Raw genomic sequence first — 25,096 nt, forward strand, 5'->3', positions numbered from 1 at the left:
GAATTATGACAGAAAGGGACTGTAAAAAGACTCAGGTTTTTTGTAAATATCAGAATGGGAGAAAGTGTCAATGTGCCTGTTGAAACGCAGGAGACAGAGATGGTTATTGACAACACGTGGAGAGGAAAAGGGGAATCTCAGAATCACATAGTGAGTGGAAACAACCTCTGAAGATCCTCTAATCCAACCGTTCTGTTTCAAGAAGGGTCACCTAGGCACCTAGCACATGGCAATATCCAGACAGATTTTGAATAATTCCAAGAAAAGTGACTCTATATCCTTGCTGGGCAACCTGTTCTGTATAGCAACATACATTTATTTATGTGATCCTAGAAAATGCATCATTTTAAATAGAAAAAAAAAAAACAAACCAACAAAACCAAAAAACCTGAAAACCTCCTACAAAACAAAAAACCAAACCAACTTTTGGAACACTGGAACAGAGCAATGAAGTCATGCCTTACAGATACAAGATTTGAACACTTAAAAATGAGACTAATCTTGACTTTTACTGTGGAGAACTGGAGATTCATCCTACTTCAGTTACTGATTTCTCATTCCTGTCATTGTGTGTGCGATTAGATGTAGTTTTTATGAGCTATTTCCAGCTCCTTTTCTTGTCTGTTTTATTCTAGAATTATATATATGTGTTAGCTCTGTAGCCTGTCTGGTCTTGTAGCTCTGATGGAAGTTCCTGATGTTATGCCGTGGCGTCTTGTCTTGTTCTGGAGAAATGGCAGCCTTTGTTAAAGTGGTACTTGATTTTCTAGAGACCAGTGAATTACATGCTGTTGGATCACGGACAATGTTTGTCTAGTCTAAACAAATGAGGTTGTCTTGAGAACTTTTAGATTTTTTTTTTTTCTTTCTGAATTGATGATTGTCCTTCCTTTGCCAGATCCTGAATTAGATGCCAGAAGAGTTTTGAATTTTTATCTGGAAAGAACTCAACATTTTAAATGGACAGAACACATTTGTATCTAAGACAGTTTAAAGAGTCCACCTGTATCTCAGTGTTTTAGTTCTTTCTCATTTGGATATTTTTGTGTATCTAAGAAACATTGAAGATCCAGGCAGATAATCTTTTTCCATTAAAAAGCAATTTTGCCAATAATGTGGGAAAAACTCAACTTGAAAAAGCTATTACATAAATGAGTCTTTGTAAAATATTTGAAGAACGCTTTTACAACCAAACTCTTAACACCTTCAGGATTAGCCAAAGAGAACTGCAATAATATTTCAATTAATTGTTTAGAATGGCTTTTAAAAAAGAAGTCTGAAGAATAACCACCCGATCTGCAATACTGCAAATTAAAAGCAGATTTGTCAGTTCTTGTCATGTCAGAACTGTTAAGACTGTTTAGTTAATCTGTTTACTTACTGAATTTGTATAAGCAATCATACCTGTTTGCTGAAATCTTCATTCTTTGTGAAGGACTGAATACTTTCATATTCCTGATTTCCAGTGACACTGGACACTAGTGTAGTGTAGTACCTTTGGTTCTTTGATCGTTTGTCTAGTTGTAAATAATTTTATGTCTTTACGTAAGACTTTAGGAGGAACTGATTTGTTTTTTAACATTTACATACATGTTAGTGAATATGATGTTTCTTACTTGAAAAGTTGTCATGTTTAATGACATTAATGACAGTGTAGTTTAATGACTGCCATACCATATCTTAAATGCTGTTTTGCTGTTACAGCTTTATATGGACAATATTATATACCATTTATGCTGTAAAAGGTGTTTCATATTAGAAGAAAAATTATTTCGTATGTATTCACTTTATCTAAACCAACTCTTTATTTAAATCTTTTTTCCAGAACTGTGAGGACGTGGGATGTTAACAATGAGAAAAAACACAAAAGTGTATTTAAACCACGATCAGTTCAAGGTAAACGGGTGATTCCTACAACTTGCACGTACAGCAGAGATGGTAAACTTATTGCGGCTGGCTGTCAAGACGGCTCCATCCAGATCTGGGATAGGAATATGAGTGTAAGTCAAGTATTTAATAACAATATATGATTCTAATATATCAAGTGCTGAATGTTGAAGCTGATAAAATAAATTTTGGTACTTTCTCAAAAACTAAATAACTTAGAGGCAAAATTTAGTATTTCTTCTGCCTCTCTACCACTGATCATTCAATGTGCTGCTATTCACTTCAAAACACTGAGGAAACCTTTGGCAGTCTGTTTTTAAAAAAGAAAAAACGTTGACCCCATACCTTTGTTTAGAATATTATTCATTTAAGATGCGATGCTTGTGGAAAAAACTAATTTCTTCTTGATTCTTACATAATTAAAAATGTATACTTCTATATTTTATCTGAGGTATTGAATACATTAAGCAGTAACTCATAAAACTTCATACTGAAATAAATTATTAATCCAGATAACAGGCAAAAGAGAATAGCATCCATATGAGTGAGGATAAGGTTAATGCCCCATGGTAAATGCCAAATCTTATTAAATTGCCTAACATGTCAAAATTAACACTGAGGCAAATATAAAAAAATTGTGTGAATGCAGTGTGGTCAGAAAAAGTCTGGATGGGAGCCTTTTCAAGGTCTTTAAAATGATGAAATATATTCTGTAATTTCTTGTGTTCATATTGAACTATTTCTAGTAGATACGAATGAGAAGAAGAATATGTACAATTTGTGCTACAACTTCACAATTCAAAACTTAGAGCATCAGTGCTCCCTGTTCCTTTGTGTAGTATAGTTTACAAACCATGCCGGTTCCATGAGTTTAATTTTGCAATGTTGAGTCCAAAATTACTAGGCAAAATATTACTGCTTTTAATAGTAATCATCCTAATAACCATCCATGTTCCCTTTATGCCCATTTTAATAAAAGAATTGATGCCTAGTTCCTTTCACTTCAATGGGATAAGTACTTGTAGCATACATAGGAGGAGAAAATGAGATTAAGGTCAATTTTTTGGAAGCCAAAGTAAGATCAGAGAGGAAATGAGGCAAGAAGGCAGGATCGTTGAATCAAACTGACTTAATAAATCTTAATAAATCTAAGCTGTAGTATTCCAATAGGATGCCTTAGGGGAAATAATACTGAACTAATACAAATTATGTTAGTCTGTTCAGTTTCATCTTTCAAAGCATTTTATTTTAAAAAAGAAAACAGGCAATTTAGGGAACTTTACACAAAGATTGAATAAAATTTGGTTGCTGGAGACAAGAGCAAATGTATAGATGTAAAAGGAAAAGAAAACCCGTTGATCGTATTCAAAGCATAGCCTGTATTTTGGGATTGTCATCTATTTTTATTTCTGTTTTTATTTCCACTATAAACCCAGTAAAACTTCCTAATGGCATGAAGCTTGAGAATTCATCCTAAGTGTAAACTTGTTCTAACAGAATAATAAATTTTTCAGAGACTGGTTTTCATCACCTGTATATGTTGTTTATTTTAACATATACAGTATTGAAATATTAAGCTTTCTGGTGTATTTTTAACAATAGTGCTCTTGGTAGTCTGCTTTTTCATGTGCTTTTCCTTTTGAACTTTTGTGTGTCTACAAGATGACATATTACAATGCTGATTGAGTGCAGTTTAAGGTGATTATGCATAATTTAAAGATATATCCTGTGCATCTTGTGCAATTTCCAACTGGTGACCCCTGTATAACAATGCAAACCTAAAGTGATTTTCTAGTGGAAGTGCAGTTGGTAGTGTCCTTGTATTTGTATTTTTAAAGCCTAAAGAATTTTTGTCTTTGCTTCTATTAGTATCATTAAGAAAGGTGTAAAGGAGCAGTGTGAATTGGTTTTTTAGTGGCATTCTTATCTAAAACTGCTGGTACTCTCTGGAAGTCTCTGTGTATAGCTAAAATCAGGTGTTTCAAAAGGCATCATGGTGAAAGAATTAAAAAAAGAAAAATCTTACATTTTTGGGGTGTGGGAGGGATAAGAAAAAAAATTTAAAAAGGAACGTGTGTTCAAAGTAAGATTTAGAATGAGGAGGATGGAATTGACTCCTACATTGGAATGATGAAGGATACAGAAATGCTTGCAAAGGAGAACAAGATATTAAGTCATGACCAAGTGATGTGGGTTCTGGGGTATGAAATGTAGGTGCACAGGAGAATAGGTAAAGCTGTGGAGAATCAAGACGTGAGGATTAAACTACCTGAAGAAATATGTAGTAGAAATACTAACTTCTGATTTTTGAAGAATAATTTTTTTTTAATTGCCATCCTGCAAATATCATTTGACTTTGTTGAAACAAGTGTAGAGCTGTATATACAGATTTTGCTGTGCTACAGTACAGCTCTGTTTCAAGTCAAAATTAAGACAGCATTTGTTTAACTTGGGAAGGCACTATTGAGTCTGTAACAAAAATCAGTAGTGTTTGAAAGCAGAAATAGTTGGTATAATTTCTCTACACTTGATCGGTTTGGAATTATTCTCACATCATTATTTTCGACCATTGATTTGGCACATATGTGGCAGGAAGAAGGAGAGATTCAGGAAGGTTAAATTGTAGGAAAGGTAACTAACTTAGTTGAGCATACTGATCTGATAAAGGCTTGTCTGAATTCGTTTTTGCATTTAAGCAAAAATATAAATGACATTTCAACCCTGCTGTTGAATGTCCGTACCACTGTTCCTGCATATGACAGTAACAGCACAGACTAAATCCAAGAAGGTGCTCCTACCAAATATTTTGGTTCACGCTGCATACTATCCATGGTGCCTGTTATCCTGATGTCTGTGAAGGTTTTTAGACACATTTATTTTTGACAGGAGTAAAAACTCCTGTCAAACACAGAGCCCACTTCAGAGAGAGGGAAGTTTATTTTTGCTTCAGTGAAAACGTAAAGCGCCTGCTTTCCCACAGGAGAGGGGTCATGAAACACCCAGTACAGAAGTGGATACCCTGCTAGGAAGGAGGGTCTGATAATGCCCTTTCCTAGAGAAAAAGGGCACTTGTTAGAGGCAGGCACACTGCTGCAGTGCTGGAAGGAAGCCACTCTTCCTCTTGGGGTTCACAAAGACCGTATCACTTAACAAGGTAGCAGAAGCTCCCTGACGAAGAAATCTTCCTTGGCACTGCAGCCGTAGTTTCTGACTGCTGGTTGAAAGTTTATTATCCTCTGCTCCACGCATGACTGGATAGCTTTACATCTGACTACAGGAATCATACTGATGTATCTATCAAAGGGCAAATAAATTAAAAATCAACCTGTTGTGTGGTGGTGTCTCCATCACCACTGTGGTGTCACTTTTATTTACTGCTCAGTAGTGTAGAACTTGGTCCAAAATGGTGTGATTAAATAAATCTTTTAATTTTTTTTATTTAAAAAGAAACAAGATATTTTCTATGCCATCTGTTATGATCTCTGCTGAAGTGGAAGTAGCTGTTTGTTGTAAGTGAGGGTCATGAGTTGTTTTTTCCAAGCCACTTAGAGCCACCTCAGTATCTGCGTTCTAAAAATTTTTTTGTTGTGCCTAGGGAGTGATTTTGGTGGGTAATCAATTTCCGTCTTTAGTTCTGACTAGTGATGCACATCGTAAGTGTTTCATTCAGTTTTCTGCTTCCACTGTTTATTTGGTGCAATTCCAAATATCCCAGCTGTATGTAGTGGTAGTTAAAACACTTTTGCAACTTTAGCAGGAAGACTTTTTTTTGTCTTCATGACACTGACATTGGTAACTTGCTAATGCTGAAGTTAGCCAAATGCATTCTGGCTCTGCCTTGCCTTTCTCCAAACTTCCTCGGCGTGATCATGATCCATTATAATCACCTGCCTCAGAGGAGTTTTTTGTTTTGTCATAAATCTTTGTTATTTTCTCACGTATGTTATTTTGTCAGTGCATGGTTTTTCTTTAAGGTTCACGTACGTGTGCATTTGTAGTGCACATTAGCAGAACGATCTGTCAGCTTGTTTGAAATATTATGAACACTGTCAACTTGGCTTAAAATAACAGCTTCAAAGGACATAAAAAATAACTTCCTTCAAACTTCCAATGAATAGTGGAAAAAACTGTGAAATAGTCAATTGTAACATAACACATTAGAGCTCTCTCAATTTAAGTGTTCTGAGACATGGAGAAGAGTCTGGCAGACATGGAGATTTGGAGAGCATTAGTGGTCAAAGTGAGACAGAGCCTTGAAACTTACTGATTCATGGGGCAGTACAGTAAAACTAGATCTACCTGCAGTTTGAATAAGTTCAAATTCCTCGTTTTGCCTGTGCTTGCCCATTTGGAGATTTTTGTAAGACCAAGAGTAAAACGTTGCTGAACAAGCTGATCCGTGCAGTCAGTCTTTAGTATCAAGAATGATGTGTGTTTTGCAATCAGAAAACCTGTGTGTGCCTCCTTTTCATGTGTGTAAGTGGGACTGTTTCATTCATAGAGACAAGGAAAGACTGAGGTAATTTTTGTAAAGACTATTAGTACACTTGGTGGATATGTTAAGGGCATATTGGGAGTTAAAATTGATGGAAATCTCTTTAAGGAGCAAAAAAGCTCCCGTCATTTTCCATGCTAAGTAGGAAAGGATTGAGATGTTTTTCATTGATAACAAATAGGATTTATTACAGTGAGAAGGCTAAACTTCTTAGTTAGCCTTTCTTAGTCTTTCAAACCACCTGATGAGGGCAGATGTTATGTGAACTTTCTCTCCGACTTTTCCTGGGTGTGTTCAGCCCAAGACTGTATAAACCACTTCTCTGCATATGGCAGACTGAATCATGTTTCTCAGTTTCGCGCATCACAGATTTTATGGTATATCATTGCAGCTGTAATACAAAAATATTGATAAGGATGTTGAAGAGGCAAGAGTTTGTGAGAAGTGGCTGTTTCTTTTAAATACATTTAAGAAAACAGCTTCTACATCCAAAATCTTGTCTGGGTTGGTGGTTTTTTGGTTGGTTTTTGTTTTGTTTTGTTTTTCCCCCTAGCTGTATCAAATTGAGTCTGTTCAGAAACTTAGAGTAATTTTTATAAGCTTCTAGCTATCTAATGGCTGCACTGTAAGTAGTAAAAAATTTGTGTTGACAGACATCTCTGATATGTAGTGTAAATCTGAACGGGAAGGATGTACTGTTTTATGATTTTCAACATAATTTAATTCTCATTAAACACAAATTGATTCAGTGCTTAGAGAGAGATTTTTTTTTTTAATATAACTAGTTATTAGCTTCTATTTTTTTGCTTTCTTGTTTTGTAAAAGAATTAGTGGTATGTTTAACTCCATTCTTCAGCTGTTTCCTGCTCAAAAGTGAGCATCTACTACAGTATTGCTGAACTACTGCTTTGATAGTGTTTTCTTATTTCCTGGTTTTAAAACGTCACATTAATTTTAAATTGCTAGAATAATTTATGTATTTTGATCAGTTTTAAATTACTTAGCTAAACAGTGAAGTGATTTTTCAGAACTTATAGTCCACAATAATAATTAAATCCAACACTATACTAATATACTGCCCACATGAATATCCGCAGAAGTGGTGTGATGAAGGGATAATCCCAAGAACCTGTTTTCAACAGACCCTTAAGCCACGCTATCTTCAAAATGTAAGGGGAAGAAAAGTGGGTTGTCGCAGTATGCACTGAAGTTAAGCAGATCTAAGCTCTGTACACTTTAATTACAAATACTCATGTTAAAAGTATTTTCCAAATAATTGTATGATTTATAGATGTAAGATAAATACATTTCTATATTTAGTGATTATTTGCTTTGAAAGAGTTTTTGTAAGCTTTACTTTTGTGATGTGCAGTATGAAGTTTTAAGGTAGAGTTTTCAGAGATGAAAAGTGTTACAAGTAATGGAGCCATTTTGAAGACACACTGCACAACTAAGGACACGGATTTAAGTAACGCGAAAAGATCATGTAAGGTAGTCCCCACCAACAGGGTGACCTTTTTGTTTTGGAATGGGAATCCAAGCTCTCATCTTGTTTGGAAATTTTTTTGGTAAACTTTATTTTGCTGTTCTTGATGGATTTTACAGCTGATGCTACCAAGGTGGCATATTGAAAACTAGTGGTAAGATCTGAGACTTGCTGTAAGTATTTTCTCCATTAATTGGAAGGTCCTTTGAGGGAATTTATGCCCATGCTTTGGGAAGATGAGGTGGTTGGATCGTTGCACAGTTACAGAATGCTGTTTGGATATGCTGACATGAAGAAGACCTGGCTCTCCATGATAAATTTTTGAAATGTGTGCCTTATGTCAGTATACTAGAAAGCTTTACTAGTGTGCATATGCCTTTTTAGGTACAGTTTCTACCATGCAAAGATCTTGGTGTGTCTTCAGCATCTGGTCTACCACAGCATTCCAAGATTATGCTCTTTTCACCCCAGCTAGATTTTATTCATTATTTTGTCCATGGAATATTTACATGTCTATTTAGATTTTTTTTCTTTTGTTTATATAGAATTTTGGATTTATATTGATATCTTTACAGCATTAAAATTATTCCAGTGAGATATCAATATTTAATAGAAAGAATTTACAATTACTATTCTTGAATTCACTGAATATCACTAGTACAGCTAAATAGCAGGCAAATCTTTGTTTCCCCCAAGTATGTAACATGTTTCGTGCTTTGAAGAGGGCAGTCTGGCTACATCTGGAAATTTCTTGTGTAAATACAAGATGAAAGATATCCAAATATACTATATTCCCCTTTCAAACTTAAGGTAAGTTTTCCATATCCATAATATCCCACCCTTTCATTCCATATGTGTATGTGCCAGACCTCTACTCCAGAAACTGGAAATCACACACAAGCTTGCCAGCAGCAAATATTAACAGATTCATATATTATTCCTTTTTGTATACGTCTGGTTTAGCCAGTACATCACTATCTATACCCTCAAGCTAGCTGCAGTAAAGAATCTGACAATCATATGCTAAGATAAAATGTGCCCTGCTGTATTTCTAAGTGCATTTCTCTCTTAGGTAGTAAACAGTTTATAGTTAAGAACTATCTAAATGTTTGCACTGTCTAATATAGTGATGAAAGGCAATTCTAAATCTTGATGTCTGTTACACCCCAATGAAAATAGCGTGAAGGATTTTACTTTGGGTTCATGTATGGCTAAAGGAAAAAGGCTTATCCCACAAGGATTACGTATCTGTCTCTGATTTACTATTTAGAAAAGTAACAGTAGAGCTTACAGAAACAACTTTGAAATGACAATTTGAGAAGAAAAGAGTAGGCATTACAGCAACATGATTGGCTTTAGTAATATTATAGTGTTATTAATATTAATCTAACATGAATAAGGTTACAGAAATGGAAAGACAAAATAATGAAAAATAATGAAGTAGAAAGGGAGGAGCCTTCTTGAGCTAACTCTGTTATTTTAGAGAAAGTTTTCCTTTTTTTGCAGAGGTAAAAAGTTGAAAGTACAGATACTACATTTTGCTCTAACAAGAAGTAAGTGCCAGAGTGGTCTGGCTCAGCAGAAAAATGGCTTTTAAGTACTGTAGTATATGCACTTCTCAAGCAAGCTGAACACTGCGTTGGTCCAGAGCCTAATAGGGTTTGTATATTACAAAAAGAATTTTGTGCTTGATGTGTGTATTAAGAAGCTAGTTTTGCATCTGAATGTTTCTCGTTTCAGTTCACAGTATGTCACTATTTCTTGAAGCTAGTGAGGAGATGAACAGCAAGTTTATGCTGTGAATTTTGTAAAAGCAATGAAAAATGTTTTTCTATACTAGTCTTGGTCATGAAGTTTGTTTTATTAGAGAAGCCTAAAACTCCCGTATTGTAAAGTACTTACAAAAGGAAAGTTGTTACAGCTTGATTAAGTGGATTTATTTAAGAACAAACAAAGTAGGAAATAATGACTTCTGATCTGTGGAACATATTGAGTGACAATTAGGTATGTTCTGTCTGCATATGCTTGGCTGTATCTCTGAGATTAACTTATGGGCCGTTCACCCTCTTTGAACTTCATGTTTGGGTGTATCTCTTGCAGGCTTCACTTTTCTCATCAGCTAATAACTTTTAGAAAGCTTTCTATTTTGGAGTATTAATAAACAATGTGAAGTGAATTTTAGACAAGAGTGTAGTAAGAGCTATCTGGGTTGAGTTCTTTGGTTTGAGTTTTTTAAATAGAAAAGGAAATTAGAAGTAGAGGTTTTTTAAACAAAATTATCATTTCTGACAATACAAAATCTCAAAACTAATAATTATTTGGAATTTTGAAACTTTGGACATAGATCTCCCTTTTCAGTTCTTCTTATTACTATAGTAGAGTAAACTTTTACTTATTTTTTTCTTGCTCTCATTTTAAATATTGCCAAATTTCTAATTTTTCCAGAGGTCTAATGTAGAAGATGCGTAACGGATTCTTCCAGTTTGAGAGTTGTGGGATTTTAATGTTATCCTGTGTCACTGACCACTGTAAGGAAGTGGATATTGGCCTTGGAAACCAATAGTTTAATGTTGTGTGGTGCTTGTGCATAACCTTTTTCATAACTCTTTAATTTAGAAAAAATAAACTTACCAAGCAGAAACAGACACAAAAGTATTTTATTTTTTTTCAATTTTAATTGAATAAGAGTGATTTATTTTGAAATATGCTCAGTTTTATGACATTAAATACCTTCATATTTTTAAGACAAAAATATTCCCCATTAATCTGTTAGAAATCGAGAAGCTGAAAAAAAGAAGATTAGTAGTGAAGCATAGCTTTTTGTTTGTAACATGAGGTTGTGTACACTTAACTCAGGAAGGCTGGTAAAAAACAATGTATTTCTGCGTAGAGAACAATTGTTTCATGGCTGCATCCATTAAAAGGTGCACTTCTATGAGGATGCAATTTTAATGTTGGCCATAGTACACTACGGACTACCCTCTGTTTCTAAAGAACATCTCATAAATCTAGCTAACTTTAATTTTAAAAAGTTTGCATGGCATTTGTAGAAAATTAATAATAAGATTGTAAACCAAAGAAGTTATTTTTATGTCCATGACTATGAATGAGAAGATAAGCTACACAACTACACCATGTCTTGGCAGTAGGTACAGAACTAAACTAGTCGTATGAAATCAGAAGTATTTGTAATTAATATTATATTTTTTTGTAAAACAGCCTTCAGTGAGCAAGTTTCTTTCAGTTCCAGGTGTAAATCTCATAATTAAAATGTAATCGAATATATGTGAAGCTTTCTTTACAAATAAGTAAAACTTCTCCCAGTGCAAAATATTTTAAAATAAAGGATTTTTTTTCATGATCTCCCTATTTCCTACAGTTTGTTTTCAACAGATGTTAGTGCTAAACAGTTAGCAGAGAGGGTGCTGAAATAGGTGGAGCATTGTCCAGCTGTGTTTTATTTAATGTATGACTGCAGTGATGCTACGCAGGCTGAAATCAGATACATCCGTGGAACAGCTGCCTTCCTTGAATGGAGCTCTAAGTTTCTCATGAGATAGAGAACTAGGTTTGCAGTTGGATATGACTACCTATATATTTCACACATTATACGTAAATACATACACAGTGTGTCTAAGCATGCCCACAAAGTTATGAGGAAATTCTAGTTTAATAGAGTTCCTGAATGTGTATAATCATTCTAAGCTCTAGTAATTTAAACAAGATACTCTTAGATAATTCAACTTATGTAGTTTTCATTCAGATTAAGCAATGTGTAGGGTTTTTTAAAAATGCCTTTGTGGCATTTTGCTTTTTACCATGTGTACGTATCACTTCCACATTTGGTTTGTGGCTGTTCTGTGCTCAAAGCGGTCACCTGTAATCGCGGCTAAAACTTAATTTATATTTGATTTTCAGTGTAGTGCATTTTATTAAGGTTTGGATAGGATGGCCGAATTAGCAAGTACTGTGCTAGTTCACATACAAAGAGTGAAAAAATCCAAATCATTCTATAACCATGAATCATGTTTTTTGTGGACACTAAGAGCTTCTGATGAATGTAGCTGCTGTGATCAGCACATACCCTGGTAAGAGCATGTACATGCCACTGTATCCTAGTTCCCTGGCCTGTTTCATTGTCCTCACCAGGGTCTCACAAAACACTGGATTGAGCCTGAAACATGTAAGCAAACTTCAGCTTGTTGAGGTCACCAGAGGATACTGCTGTGACCTTTATAGAGGCTGTTTCACCAGGGCTTCAAAAAACACAACTAGTACAGGTAGTGTTTTTCTACCCTTGTAGCGGGAGGGCTGGCTGATATTCAAGACCACCTTCAAGAGCCTGAAGGACTTTTTCAGAAGTGGGGACACCTGCTTTAGTCAGCAGAAAGTACTGCATTGCCAGCCGTTGGCCTGTCAGTTGTCACAAATGTGCAAATGCCTGGTTGACTTTGATATTTGATGTGTGAAAGTGTGGTGCCAAACTGGGTAGGAGCTGACAGGGGTGTAGGAATGTTTTCTGTACTCCAGGCAGGTCACTGTTGTTTCTTGGTATTGCAGTGAGGTAGGAGAGCAAGACAGGGCTGTGATAATGTGTGCTGCTGCATGTCTGTGTGTATAAAACAAACTTCAGTTTTGATTGTTCTCCTTCTGAAGCAGATATGTTTATATGAGAGAATGAATCCATTGATATCAAGCCAGTAAGATGTTTATACGAACAAATAAAAGCAAGGCAATGTGCAAACTCAACTGCTATTTGTCTCCTTTTTTTCAGTCATTTTAAAATTATATTTTACTCTATGTCCAAATGCATTATGGAAAAGGAACTAGTAGTTTTGTTGGTTTTGACTTTGTTTTTCTTTATGTGAGAAAAAAAGTGCTTGAGGATTAAGTGAATGAGCTATAATTGCTGTTACTGGAAGAATATATATTGAAGTCCTTGGTAAAAATACAGCTGTTAAAGAAGACAAAATGAGGTGACAGTGGACCCTGAAAGTGAAGAATCATTATCAAGAAAACAAAGAGGGAAAAGATGTCAAAGTAATAATACTGGCAACACGTTATTGATCGGATTGGTTAGTGTGTTTTACAGCATGTGACAGAAAGATGACGACACGTTATGGTGTGTATAACAACATTTCTCTTATGATGAATGGTTAAAAGAGATCTTCCAGGGAAATTGAGGAGATATGGTATCCAGGTAAGAAAATGAGGAACAGCTTTCATCATGTTGAATTTAAGTTGCCAGTTAAACATTGGTGAAGTGGTGGCAAGATGAACTAAGATGTTAATCAGGCAGAGAATGATGTACTTTTTCTTGGAAGGTAGTTTAATAGCGTGAAAATATTGGTAGTCATGGTTGTGAATAAGGTTTTTGAAAATACATAGTAGAGTGAGAGGTGACCAAGAAGATTGAGTAATGGTGAATACTTAGTGAAACTGAGAGAAAGAGAGAGAGAATTATGCATCAGAGAGAATAGTAAAGAACGGAGCCAACATGTAAAAGGTGTACAGGAGATACTGGACCTCATAAAACAATGAAAGACCGGGAGTAGAAAATTGACACTTTTTTCCAAGGTTCATGAGAATGAGGATTGAGTAGCATTGTTGGATTTGTCAGGGATGAATCTGTTGAGACTCAGGAAGGAATTTAAGTGGGATTGATAAGGAATGAGGATGGAGGAGAAGGCAGTATGGGATGAAAAGGCTGAAGTGTGAAAAAGGGTAGCAAAGAGAGAGAGAGAGAGAAAGAAACATGGAGCTATTTGGTGAAAAGTGGCTGATGCAAATGAGATTTCTGAGGTATGACTTTCACAAACAGGAATTCATGCACTTGCCTGTGCTCTGACGATGTCGTTGCTAATGGAGAACTAGTATAAAGTTGCCAGGCGTAAGTGTGAAATACTGTGCTGAAATGAAACTGGAAGGCTAGGATGAGAAAATGAAAGCAATATTTGTGTTGGAGGGAGAAGAATTTTAGGGATGCTAGTAGTTAAAGAGAATTGTAGTCAGGGGAGGTGCTACAGATGGAAATAGGAAAAGAAGATAATAGTGTCTTGTAGCAACATTAACAGTAGAGGAGAAGGATAACTGCAGAACAAAAAGTTGTGTAATGATTCTGTATTCTTCAGAGACAAATTGGTATGGGGGTACTGCAGCGGGTTGGAGGGCATCTTGGGTATTGGATAGGATGTTTTTACATTACCGTAGCTTTAATAATCACATTATTATTTACATGAAATGAGACAGAAGACATTCATTGATATAAGGATGTTAATTCCAAACAAAGGAATTCTACCATCTCATATTTAAACAGCAATCTGTTTTTAATATCTATTAAAACTAATTTTAAAAGTAATACATGTTTGAAATATATTCAGGAATCTCACTGTAGAACAGCAAGACACATTTTTCTAGAAGATACACATTTTTCTAGAAGATAGCTCAAGTTTTTTCACTCTACCTAATGCTTAGGTACTTGATTGCTGCTCTGGAGGCTAGCTTGGAAACTTGATATGACAAGGTGTTGTGCTGTGTAGTTGGGTAAGTTTACACTGTGTTTTAAAATGGAAACATTCATTTTCAAGTCATTTCAATATTGAGTGTCAGAAATCAAATCCAAGTGTACCAGAGCCTCATTTTGCAGTGAAATCTTGGTTTTAAGTTTAGCTTATTTTGCAAAGTATCTTTAATCATGGAAGATTTCTAAGGGGTTTTTTTTTGTGGTTGAAGTTGATGCTACCACGACAGCTGAACTGGCAGAGTTATTTAAGGCTGCATGTTGTTTCTGAGCTAAGTGCTGGATGAATGCAAATCACTTAATCAGTTGTAATTTGTTGCATTTGAACAAAAGTATATTTTGTCAAAAGAGCTTTCAACAACTGTATGTTGTATGCATGGAAACAGTTATTAACACTGTAATGTTTCACATGTAAAACCGGTAAATTTGTTATCTGTAACTTTGGAGTTACACATTCTGAAGCTAAGTGGGAATTTATTTCTTCTCCCTGTGGAACAGTTTTCAAAAATTTTGCAAAAATTTTTCATTTTTTTTTTTCCACTTTGCCAATTTTTTGCTTACAAATGTGTTGGGTTTTTATGTGTTTGTCTATTTAGCTAGTCAATTATATAAAAACATTGTGAGGAAAAAAAAAGCAATTTCAAAGAAGTGATCATGAAGCTGAGATAGGAATATTGCTTGGAAATAAAATAAAGTTTGCTTGAGTTGCTTCCCCGGCAACCCCCTATCCCCCTCCAGCTTCTTACTATTACATTTACTCATACATAACTCTGGGGTCCAATCCTGGAGTTACTGAACTCCTCAGGTGAAATTCTGAGTTAAAGGTAGCTTGAAATTGAGAGCCTTTGGCAACTGCATTTGTGAATTAATAGCAGCATATCTTTGGTTGCTAAAAAAAGGTGCATCGCGCCACCATCCACAATTGCCTGGCTGACCTGTAACAGAAGAAAAGGAGTTTGCTTTAACTCCTCAAAAAGAACTTCTCTCAGCAAATTACTTTGCTGAGTGATAATGACATTTTTTTTGTTGTTGTTTTTTAGAGGCTTTTAAGAAAAATTTCAAATATCCTTGAAATCCTTGAAAATCAGGATTAGGTATATTGAGCTAGTAAGCTCAGCCACTTTATGCAACATTATTTGTAAGCCGCTGAAGCTCTGAGTTAAGAATGCTCATTTTATCACTAAAATACTTCATTTTGCAAAACACCACTTACCTGTTTAGCTGAGACATTCTTCCTTCTTTACCTTCCCACTCAAATAAATAAAACTAAAGCCGTATTTTAAAACATTGCATTATTTTAATTAATAAGCAAGGGAAATATGGCATAATGCTTTACAGTACATTTTCATCAGAAATATCAAATAGTCTAGAAGAAATAATAGCTCAGTCTGTTACAAGAAGATTAGTGAAAGTGACTATTAATTTCTCTGAGAAATACACCCATCTTGTTGGAATATACATGTTTTAGCTACTTTTTTTTTTCAACAAGTAGATTTATTATACAGCCACCTTTGATAAGTAATGGCAAATTGCCATGAGTTTTTTTTTTTGGCTCAAATATTACTGAACCAGAAATATTAGCTTTATGTGAATTCCTGTATATTTTCAGTTATTTCACTCTACGCACCCTGTATCTCTAGTAAGATCACTAAAATGGGTCTTAAGCTTTGGGAGCCCTGAAGACTGAAAGAATATAAGAAATCATGTTGAATTACACTGGGAATACCTTTGTGGTACTTGCTTTTTTAAAGACATCTTTGTAGCTTCTTTATAATTTTCCTCTTTATATTTTTACTTGTTTATTACCAAGAGGCGAAAGGCTACTTTTGATTGATATGAAACATCCAGTCTTAGCATACATGAGTTTGAAGAAATCTATGGACTTTTTGTGGGGTTCTAGTATGTTTTAACTAAATTTTTAATGAAACTTTTACAGAAGGACATTGATCAGATTTGATTGTTTTCTGGAACGCAAAGGAACCTTCAACAGCTGGGCAAGTCTAAGAGTGATTAATCTGTTTTGAAAGAGGCGAAAGGAGGTTGGGTTTTTTTTATTTACAAAAGGAGGAAAATCGTAAATTTGCTAGGATAGGATGAGATGGGTTAGATAAGTTATGAAAAGATACAAAGAAACGTTTCTTTTACATCTTGTACGTTTTTCTCATGCAGTGTAAAAAATCTCTAAAGGAAGCCAACTGAATAGTTTCCAAAAGCTATTTTTATTAGTAATATTTATCATTTTTGTGGCCAAGATAGATTATTTTCTCAAATGCAAAGTTTGACAGTGCAGCTAAACATTCAGCTGGGGTTTCATTTTCAAACCATTAGGCAAATATTTAGCAGTGCTGTTAAGAAGCCATCTTTCTAAAATTGTTTCCTGAAATCTTTCTTGATGAATTAACTTAAACAAGATGAAATTGTTTCTGTGGTCAGCAATGTTCTTAGAAATTGAATGCTCTTAAGTGGTGAAGGAAGTATGGGCAGATGGGAAGGACTTTCTCATCCCTCTGCAGTGGTTCATAGACATCTCTAAGGCAAGCCAACCTGCTTGCTGCCTTGTTTTGTCTAAAATGATGTATAGTCAAATGTATCGGGTGCCTTGCCTCATTGCCTTATGTGTAAATGTTAAGAGATTCTTTTTTTTTCCATGGAAATCAACATTTTTGTGTCAATTGCAATTAACAAAAGGCTCAATCGTTTTTCACCTTGGCTGGCTACACTGCTGAATGGTGTGTCTTCTAAGGATGCTGTTTTCTGTAGCAGTCCAAGATTTTCTTGACTAAGCATTTCACAGTTGTGTTTTTATTTTCGTTCATAGTTCCACGATACAATGCATGATTCATTGCAAGAGACTGAAGATTTTATGAACTTTAAAAACAGTTACAGAGCTGTTATCTTTCCTGGGTTTTTTGTTGTTGTTGTTGTTATGTAGGTTTTCAATTGCAAAACAGTTGCTCAAGAAAAACTACAGAATATTTTTTTAAAGTGCCAAGCCTTTTACTTTTTCTGTAATTGCGAATAACTAGGAAAACTTCTCTATGACATACATGTGAAAGATTATTGGAGGATATTGAGCCACTGCTGAGTGAGAAATAAAGAAATGCCGAAGACTTGCCTCCCCTAGAATACAATCCCTCCACCTAGAAAAAGGCCTTAGTTGCAACAGAGGAGAATATAATGGACACAAGGACAGTTAAATACAGTTGCCAGTCAGATGTCTTTGTTATGGCAAATAAAGTTAGATTACTGTATTCATAATTGGTTAATTAGGATTGAGTGAAAGGAAGGAGTTTTTCAGGTCTGCTATTGATACATTTATAGATGTCACTGAGTTAGAAAATAACAGAGAAGAACGAATAATGTAACAGTGTCATCATGTAAACACTAAAACCTCAAATTTCACAACTTAATCTTGTTTTGCATCTGTATGGTCATTACTGAAACAGCATCCAGATCTACACCACAGGAAGTGGTATTGAAGATCTGTCACATAAACTGAAAACCTGGAGATCATATTTACAGAGATTTAAGGCAAGCATCTGTTACAGTCTGCAACTGCCTACTCAGGGGAAAAAAAAATCAAGAAATTCCTGAATTCTGCTGGCATATGTAGACCTGATAATTTGTAAGTGATATACTAAAGCCAGAAAGTAAAGTTCTATTTATTTTCTGAATTATAATTGAAAGCAAAGCAAATACACTTCTTTCAGTAGAGATAACTGAAGAGGGGATGGGGAAGTAGCTGTTTGGAGAGTTTAATTTGTGCCCTGGGAACCAGTCTTGTTGACTGTGATCACAGTTCTGAGATTGCTGGCTGTCTCTGGTGGGATCACTTTCAGCAAAGACCCAGAGAGTGTTGCTCAGTTGTGACTAAAAAGAAGGTTTCTGGTTTGTTTGTTTATTTTCTTCTTGCAGCTTTATAGCTCATGCCTTTGTCACCTTGAGATTGGCCTATGATAACATATTGTCTTGGAAGGCTTTTGTGTTTATTAAAAATTATTGTTTTTGCAGTTGAATATTGTCACTTATTTTGCTGAAAATGTCTTAAGTCAGGTGGAATCACTCGTTTAAATCTCAAACAGCCCTACATGACTTGAGACTTGCCTGTCTGGCTTCTGTGCCCAGCTAGTCCTGCTCTTCTGCCTCATGTATGAAACCAGTGATAAATCCCGATTTCCAGCTCTCTCAAGGAGGGTTGGAAGCATTCGTTGGTGTGAAAGAGGGGGAACAGCTGGTAAGCAAACATGGGAAACATCTCTGGAGATGAGCTTCCCTGTTCAGAATACACCTTCCTTGTGCTGGAGCAAACTGGAGGAGATTGCACATTGCTGGTGACACACTCAGTGTTGGATAGAGTTCCTTTTGCTGTAGACAAGATAGACTGTGTCCACGCTAATAAATGAGGAAAATTTTGTTACACTTCTATAATATAGGGAAGGATTGATATAGCATATCAATCACTCACAATATAGTGAGATCTATATTGTAGATCTCACTTTCAGTGAGACCTACCTTAATTTTCTGTCTCTACTTTTAAAAAAATCTTGAAGGTGTTAGAAACAAGAAGGAAGAATAATGTCTTGGCTGGGACATGAGTTCTTTTGTTAAAAGAAAAAAGGGAGGGGGAAGCATTATAATATTGTGAAAGTGTCAGTTTACTGTGAAATATAGTGTCCTAGAAACAATGTGGGAAGTTCAAAAATTTCGTTGGTTAAGTGTATTGTTTTTCTCATGGGCATGGCTTCTGAGGTGAACAAACTGACTAGATCTATATTCTGCTTTTCCTAGAATGAGTTTTACGTAGGATTCTGGAGAAGGAGAGCAGTTGTGTTATACACAGCTCTAACCATGCAGCTCTGTTGTAGGTCATTCATTTGCGATAAGCACTTCACGTGGCCACTGTTTTCACTTCTTATGTTGGTCCTCTTCAATCCACCCATATTTTTCTACAAATAATATTTATTGCTGATGCTCCAGTCATGTTCCTTCCTGTCACCCCGCCCTGCTTCACAAGCCTTCTTCTGACTTCCATTTGTCTTCTGGTTCTCATTCTCCCCATGAGGACTGCAGTGATATTGCAAACCCTGGCATTTATCTGTTATCCTAGGTTTTGCTTCACGTTTTCTGCCTGTCATTTCATGTTGCACACAAGTCCAGTCAGCTGTAATTGCTTGGCAAAAATTTATGTGCTAATACAAAGCTAGAAAGAAAGTGCTTACATCGCTGGAGTTATTTTCTAGAAAGCCTTCAAACAAGTTGCAGAAGATAGTGTGTTGCTGAATTTTGTGAAATAACTAAACCTTTAAAAAAATTTTAAGGGGCGATGAACTTGTCAGATTTTGTATAGCACATGACTAGTAGTCCGTAATAGCAGGCACCTCTGCACCAAAAGGAGAGGAGTAATGAGGAAGAAATGTAGATACACTTTGTCCTAATTATCTTTACATCTTTAGTGTTTCAAAGCTCTCTCCTTCCCAAATCAAACTTTTGAATTGTATACGTTAGTTTTGTTGTTTCATGTCTTTCCAGCAAGAAACATTCAGATAATTTTTTTTTGCTAATGATTTGTTAGCAAGATTAGACATCTGTTAAAAATGTTAAGAGGCCAGAGGCCAAACAGATTATTTTCTTTGAAAACTGCAATGAACATTTGCCAGTATCTATAAAAACTTCTTGTTCAACCTTCTATCATTTTTAGAGCAACCTTCAATCATTTTAGAATATTTGATTTAGTATTACAATTCAGGGTTATATTCCTTTGCAGGATAATATATGGAGGGCAAGCTTACAAAGCTCAAAGTTAGGAAAACAATCTTTTTACTGGTAAACTAAGCAAATTTATTTTTAAAGACAAACAGAATTGCTGATGCAATCTTACTGTCCCTGTCAGACAAGTGTCGTTTGACATGAAATCCTAAGGCATGGAAGCTGCATAGAGTTGGACTAAATTTGTTCTGTTCTTTTCATTTTTGTGATTACGAAGCAAATAATATCCGAGTCTTGGGCATCTGTATGTTGTTATTTTTCTTTTTCTAAGGTATAGGGTAAGAACTTGTCAAAGTATAGGTACTTCATTGAGAAGGCTCTATAGCGGGTGACATGTTTAAAGTGAGCTGTTAAATTCGTGGAAGATACAGTTTAGGTTTGATTAATGGATTCATAAACCCATGCTAAATGAAATCAGTATCTTTGGCCATAGAAAAATGGCCTGAAACATTGTGTTTTACTATCCATCTGTTTGTCTATGTTTATAGAGATGTTAGGGGTTTTGTACTGGTAAAATGGGAAAGACATTGGTTGAACTCTGAATCTTTTTCTTTGTTTTAAAATGTATCCATGACAAAAGGAAGGAATTTCAGTTTGATTAAGGATGAAATGAAAGAGAGGAAAAAAATACCCTTTCATAAAGTTGGTCAGAAAAATGAAAAAATGTTATTTTAATACACGTATGTCAGTATGACACTGCCAGGGAGGGATGCGAGTGTTGTGGAGCCCAAATGAAATTTTTCCAATTTACTTGAAATAGCTAAATACAATATTTTAGTCTTTCTGTCATTTTTTTAGATGTGATTATTAACCATTTATGATGTTTTTACAAGTGTCCATGGTATTTTTTTAGACAGAAAATACATCATTTTAATTGCTTGTTAATTTTTAACAAATATTAAATATTTTTTTTTCTGATAGCCAATATACAGCTTATCCTTTATATGCTGCCACATACTTGGAAAATTTTATGTAATTGGATGCATAAAATATGTTTCTTAGTATTTATAAACAACATCACCAAAGACATAGAGTTGTAAACTGCAGTTTGTTCATAGAGTTTCTCCAGGATTTACACAATTGCCTAGAAGTTACAGTAATTTCAAAACAAGTACTGTGGCTAAACGTAGGCTATTATATTCTGTCTCCATACACTGTAAGAAGCATTTGCTTGGTGTTTGAAGTCCTCCTTTCTTTGTTGAAGAGTCATTTTTGGAGGGAATGACTTATGTGACTCCTCTCAAAACTTGACTGAAACTGGACACCAAAATAAGCTTGCAGTTGTTGTTAATGTCATCACACAAAGATTGTCTAGCTGTTGGACCAAATTTAGAAAAAATATTTGAAAGAGCAAACAACATGAATTACTTCACTAGCTTGAGTCTTTTGCATACAAAATAGCCTATAAAAAAGCCTTAGTAAGGTGCATGGTCAAAAACTAGAAGATACAGTCACTGAGGAGTTGTGTGCGAGCTTAATTCAATCCCTCTGTTTGCGTTTTATGATCACGTCCTCCTTTTTTTTTTTTTTGTGTAGAGCTGTGTCTCTTGTAATGTATAGATTGGATACATTGGATGGATAGTAATCACTAAGCAACTACTCAGTATTTTGTCCTCTTACTGTTGAGAGTGGGATTCTAGATCTGACTTACTGCATACTGTTCAAACGCTCCTCTGAAAATATATACTTCTATGCATATTTTCTGTTTTGCTCATCGCTATGGTAAATAAAGGACTTTAAGGTCACTAATTTGTCTTCTTCACCTCTGTATGAAGCTTTAATCAGATGGGAAGTTGAGATACAGTTGCTCAGGCAACCTTTAATTTTTGAATGCTTTATTTTACAACTGTATGAATTAGTTTTACATTAGGAAAGAAGGGTAAAACAGAAGTGTGATTTCCTAGCTGTTAAAAAAGGAGTCAACCTGTCTCAAATTCCTTAATCTGTTTCTGTTTTTTCCCTTTTCCTCCATTTTCCTTTTCTGTGTATGAAAAGCATCTTGGTACTTTAGCTGAGACCTTTGATTTTGGTTGGGAAGTAGGAAAGCTTCGTTTTAAAGAAGTGCTAAAATTTAGTTTGAGGTTCCTCTCTATTTAATAAAATATTTAGGGATTTTACTAAATAGTAACTTAATAAATAAGTCAGCTCAATACAAGAAAAAAATGTTAACTTGAAAATAATTTCTGCTTTTCTCTACGATTATTGGCAAAACAGAAATAGTTAAAAATTAACATACATTGTTCCCAAACTTGAATTTTGTTACAGCTAAATGGAACACAAACCTCAGAATATCTGAGCTTTGTTCTATTATATAAGCCATGAATTTTGGCAGGAATTAAATTTGGCAAAAGTAAATTCTTCCAATCCTTCTTTTAAGTCCTTTCCAAAGTATGTATATTGTAATTTGGTATTTTTTGTAACGATAAGGCTGTTTAGAGGAGTATTGAGGACTGTCCTAAAATGTATTTTTATCTTAACCAGGCATAACTACCTTTATTCAGTGCTAGTGGGAGTTTTCCAAGAGCGCTGATGCTACGGAAATGTGGACTGTATAATTAAACCTATGAAAAAGTCAAATTTTGCATTCAAACTCTTGTTATGAAAGCCTATTCGGAAACCTATATGACATTTTTTAAAGGCTATAGAAATACTTAGCTTCTATACCTGCTAAAAATGTAGAGTTTTCTTCTTACATTTAGGAATAGCAGCAGAGTACACAAAATGCTATAAAGAAATGTTATCGTATCTCAAAATAAGCAAATTTTCTACTGTTCTATTTGTTTGTCAAACAGGTACACACGAAGTTTCACTGCAGGCAAGCCCACGCACCAGGCACTGACACTTCATGCTTGACATTTTCCTATGATGGTACTGTTCTTGCCAGCCGGGGAGGTAGGTAATTGAAGGAACCCTTTGATGTGTTGACACTTTTAACTTTACTAAACAAGCCATATAATCATTAAATTATAATGTCATTAAGTCATATAATCATTAAATTTAATTGTTTATACTGGAGGTTAAAATAGTAATATCAGATACTAGTGATTTAAACCTAAAGTGTTTCACAATTTGCATATTTTATTTCCATATACTATGCAATACTGTGTTTCTGAAAGCATATTTTACAGCAGTTAAGAAATATTTTAAGAGAACTTTGCTGATTATATTACAGAATTCCTGGTCTTTCTTGTCTAGAAATAATAAGGAAATTATTAGCTTAATTAAAAATAAAATGAGATTATTTTCATTACTTAATTATTTCTGGGAAGATTACTGCCTCTCAATAACAGTTTTCCTGTTCTAGAATTATTAATTCCTCAAGTAGCTTTCTTATGCAATGTCATTTTCTATTCTAATAGGAATTTTTATCTAATTTGTATTACAAACATCAAGAGTTAATGACTGGAAGTGAGTGGCTAAGATATATTTGAATAGCAAAAAAAAATTGAGATGTCTACAGGACAGGAAAAAATGCTTGTTTTTAAAACTTCAGATAAAACTTTTATAAAGAAATCTTAGATAACAGAACAAGTCTTGAGAAGGCAAAGATATAATTGAAGACTCATTCTCTAAGTATTAGATGTATTGGGTAGGATAGTGTCTGCCTAAGACAACCTTTTCATGCAGAGATTTGTCTACCCAGTATTTTGCAGACAGATGCAAGCACACAATCAGAGCTGTCTGGATGGAAACCAGCTGTAACCAGAAGCTATGAGTATGCATTAGTATGGCCCCAAGGCCAAATAAACAGGCCTAGGGAGAGGCAGTATATGTTAATGTTGGCTAACGTTGTGCCTAACATATGTACAGGACATCTGGCCAGTTTGGTACATAGATAGAGCAAGATTACATATACAAATCACCTGGACAGAGATCTTCATAGGCAGCAAAAACTGTGAAGCAGAGGATGGAGCTTCCAAGCCAAGGGCTGTAGCTTGCAATTGTTTTGTGTCCTCCCACTCCTGATAAGTAGAGTGGCACTGGTGGCTTTTACAGGATATACAGCTGGTGTTGCATGCTTCCTCTTCTTGCCACCTTTCTAAGATTCCAAACATGATGTTCCCTGGATCACATCTTTCAGAGTAAGGTGATGGTAATCTTGTCCTCAACAGTGCTAGGCTTACTAGGGCACTCTAATGGCACTTGGATTGTTTCTTAAGTGCTGTTCAGGCTCCTGGATCCAGAGTTCTACTGCCATTGTACTCATAATGAATGAGTCCTAAGTGACTGAGGTAAAAACTCTCAACCTTGCTGGTCCCTACTGAACCAGACACTTAGTGTGTGACAACCTTCTCCTCCTTGGAAAGTAGGTGAACCATCTGTGTTAGGGACTACATGAAATGCTGAATCTGTCTGCCAGTGCTGTTGCCCCCCAAAAAATCACACAGACATTCTTTATAAGATTTAAAGAGAAGCCTCGGTGTACTTTTAAATATTAACAGCAAACAAGATTAATACTTATGTGAGGAATAATTACTAGTGCTGTCTTGAAACCTCGATTTATATAAATTCTCTTATGTTTCACATTTATGAATGTAGATCATATAAATGACCTTTGCCAGTGGCATGTGGCACTTCCTGCTCTTCCTCATCTGTCTCCAGATTTGATATCGTGTTAAACAGACTTCCACTTACTTACGTTTTATCTACCACACTCTGCTCTAAGCTGTATAAAATGTTGATTGATTGTTTGCAGAATGTAAAATTGTATGGAAATTTGTCTGTTCAGTGTGGATAGAAGTGCTATCTTTGTCTAGTGTATTGGAAAAAAAAAGCTATGTATGCACTATGCTAGAGAATAAGAAGGATTCATACCTTATTTCGACTTGTTTGGTTAGTGCTTTACTGCAAGTATTGCTTTGGATTTGTACCAGCAAAAGCAGATGTGGATCCATCATTCATAGATTAACACACCTGCCAAGTGCCGAGGATCAAAGAGAGG

The 25,096-nt window shown here is 35.2% G+C and overlaps 1 protein-coding gene across 2 annotated transcripts in view; it reads left to right on the plus strand.

Annotated features, from left to right (window-relative positions):
- WDR70 (WD repeat domain 70) overlaps nt 1-25,096 on the plus strand; it is a 125,070-nt gene that overhangs the window by 64,441 nt on the left and 35,533 nt on the right. For both annotated transcript variants that reach the window (XM_086771031.1, XM_086771030.1), the window contains exons 10-11: nt 1,826-2,000; nt 22,947-23,046. In XM_086771031.1, the coding sequence (XP_086627157.1) occupies nt 1,826-2,000; nt 22,947-23,046 (275 nt within the window). The remainder of the gene's footprint in view (nt 1-1,825; nt 2,001-22,946; nt 23,047-25,096) is intronic.

The sequence above is a fragment of the Chlamydotis macqueenii genome, chromosome Z (assembly GCF_036417535.1).
Source record: "Chlamydotis macqueenii isolate bChlMac1 chromosome Z, bChlMac1.mat, whole genome shotgun sequence".
NCBI classification, from domain to species: Eukaryota; Metazoa; Chordata; class Aves; order Otidiformes; family Otididae; genus Chlamydotis; species Chlamydotis macqueenii.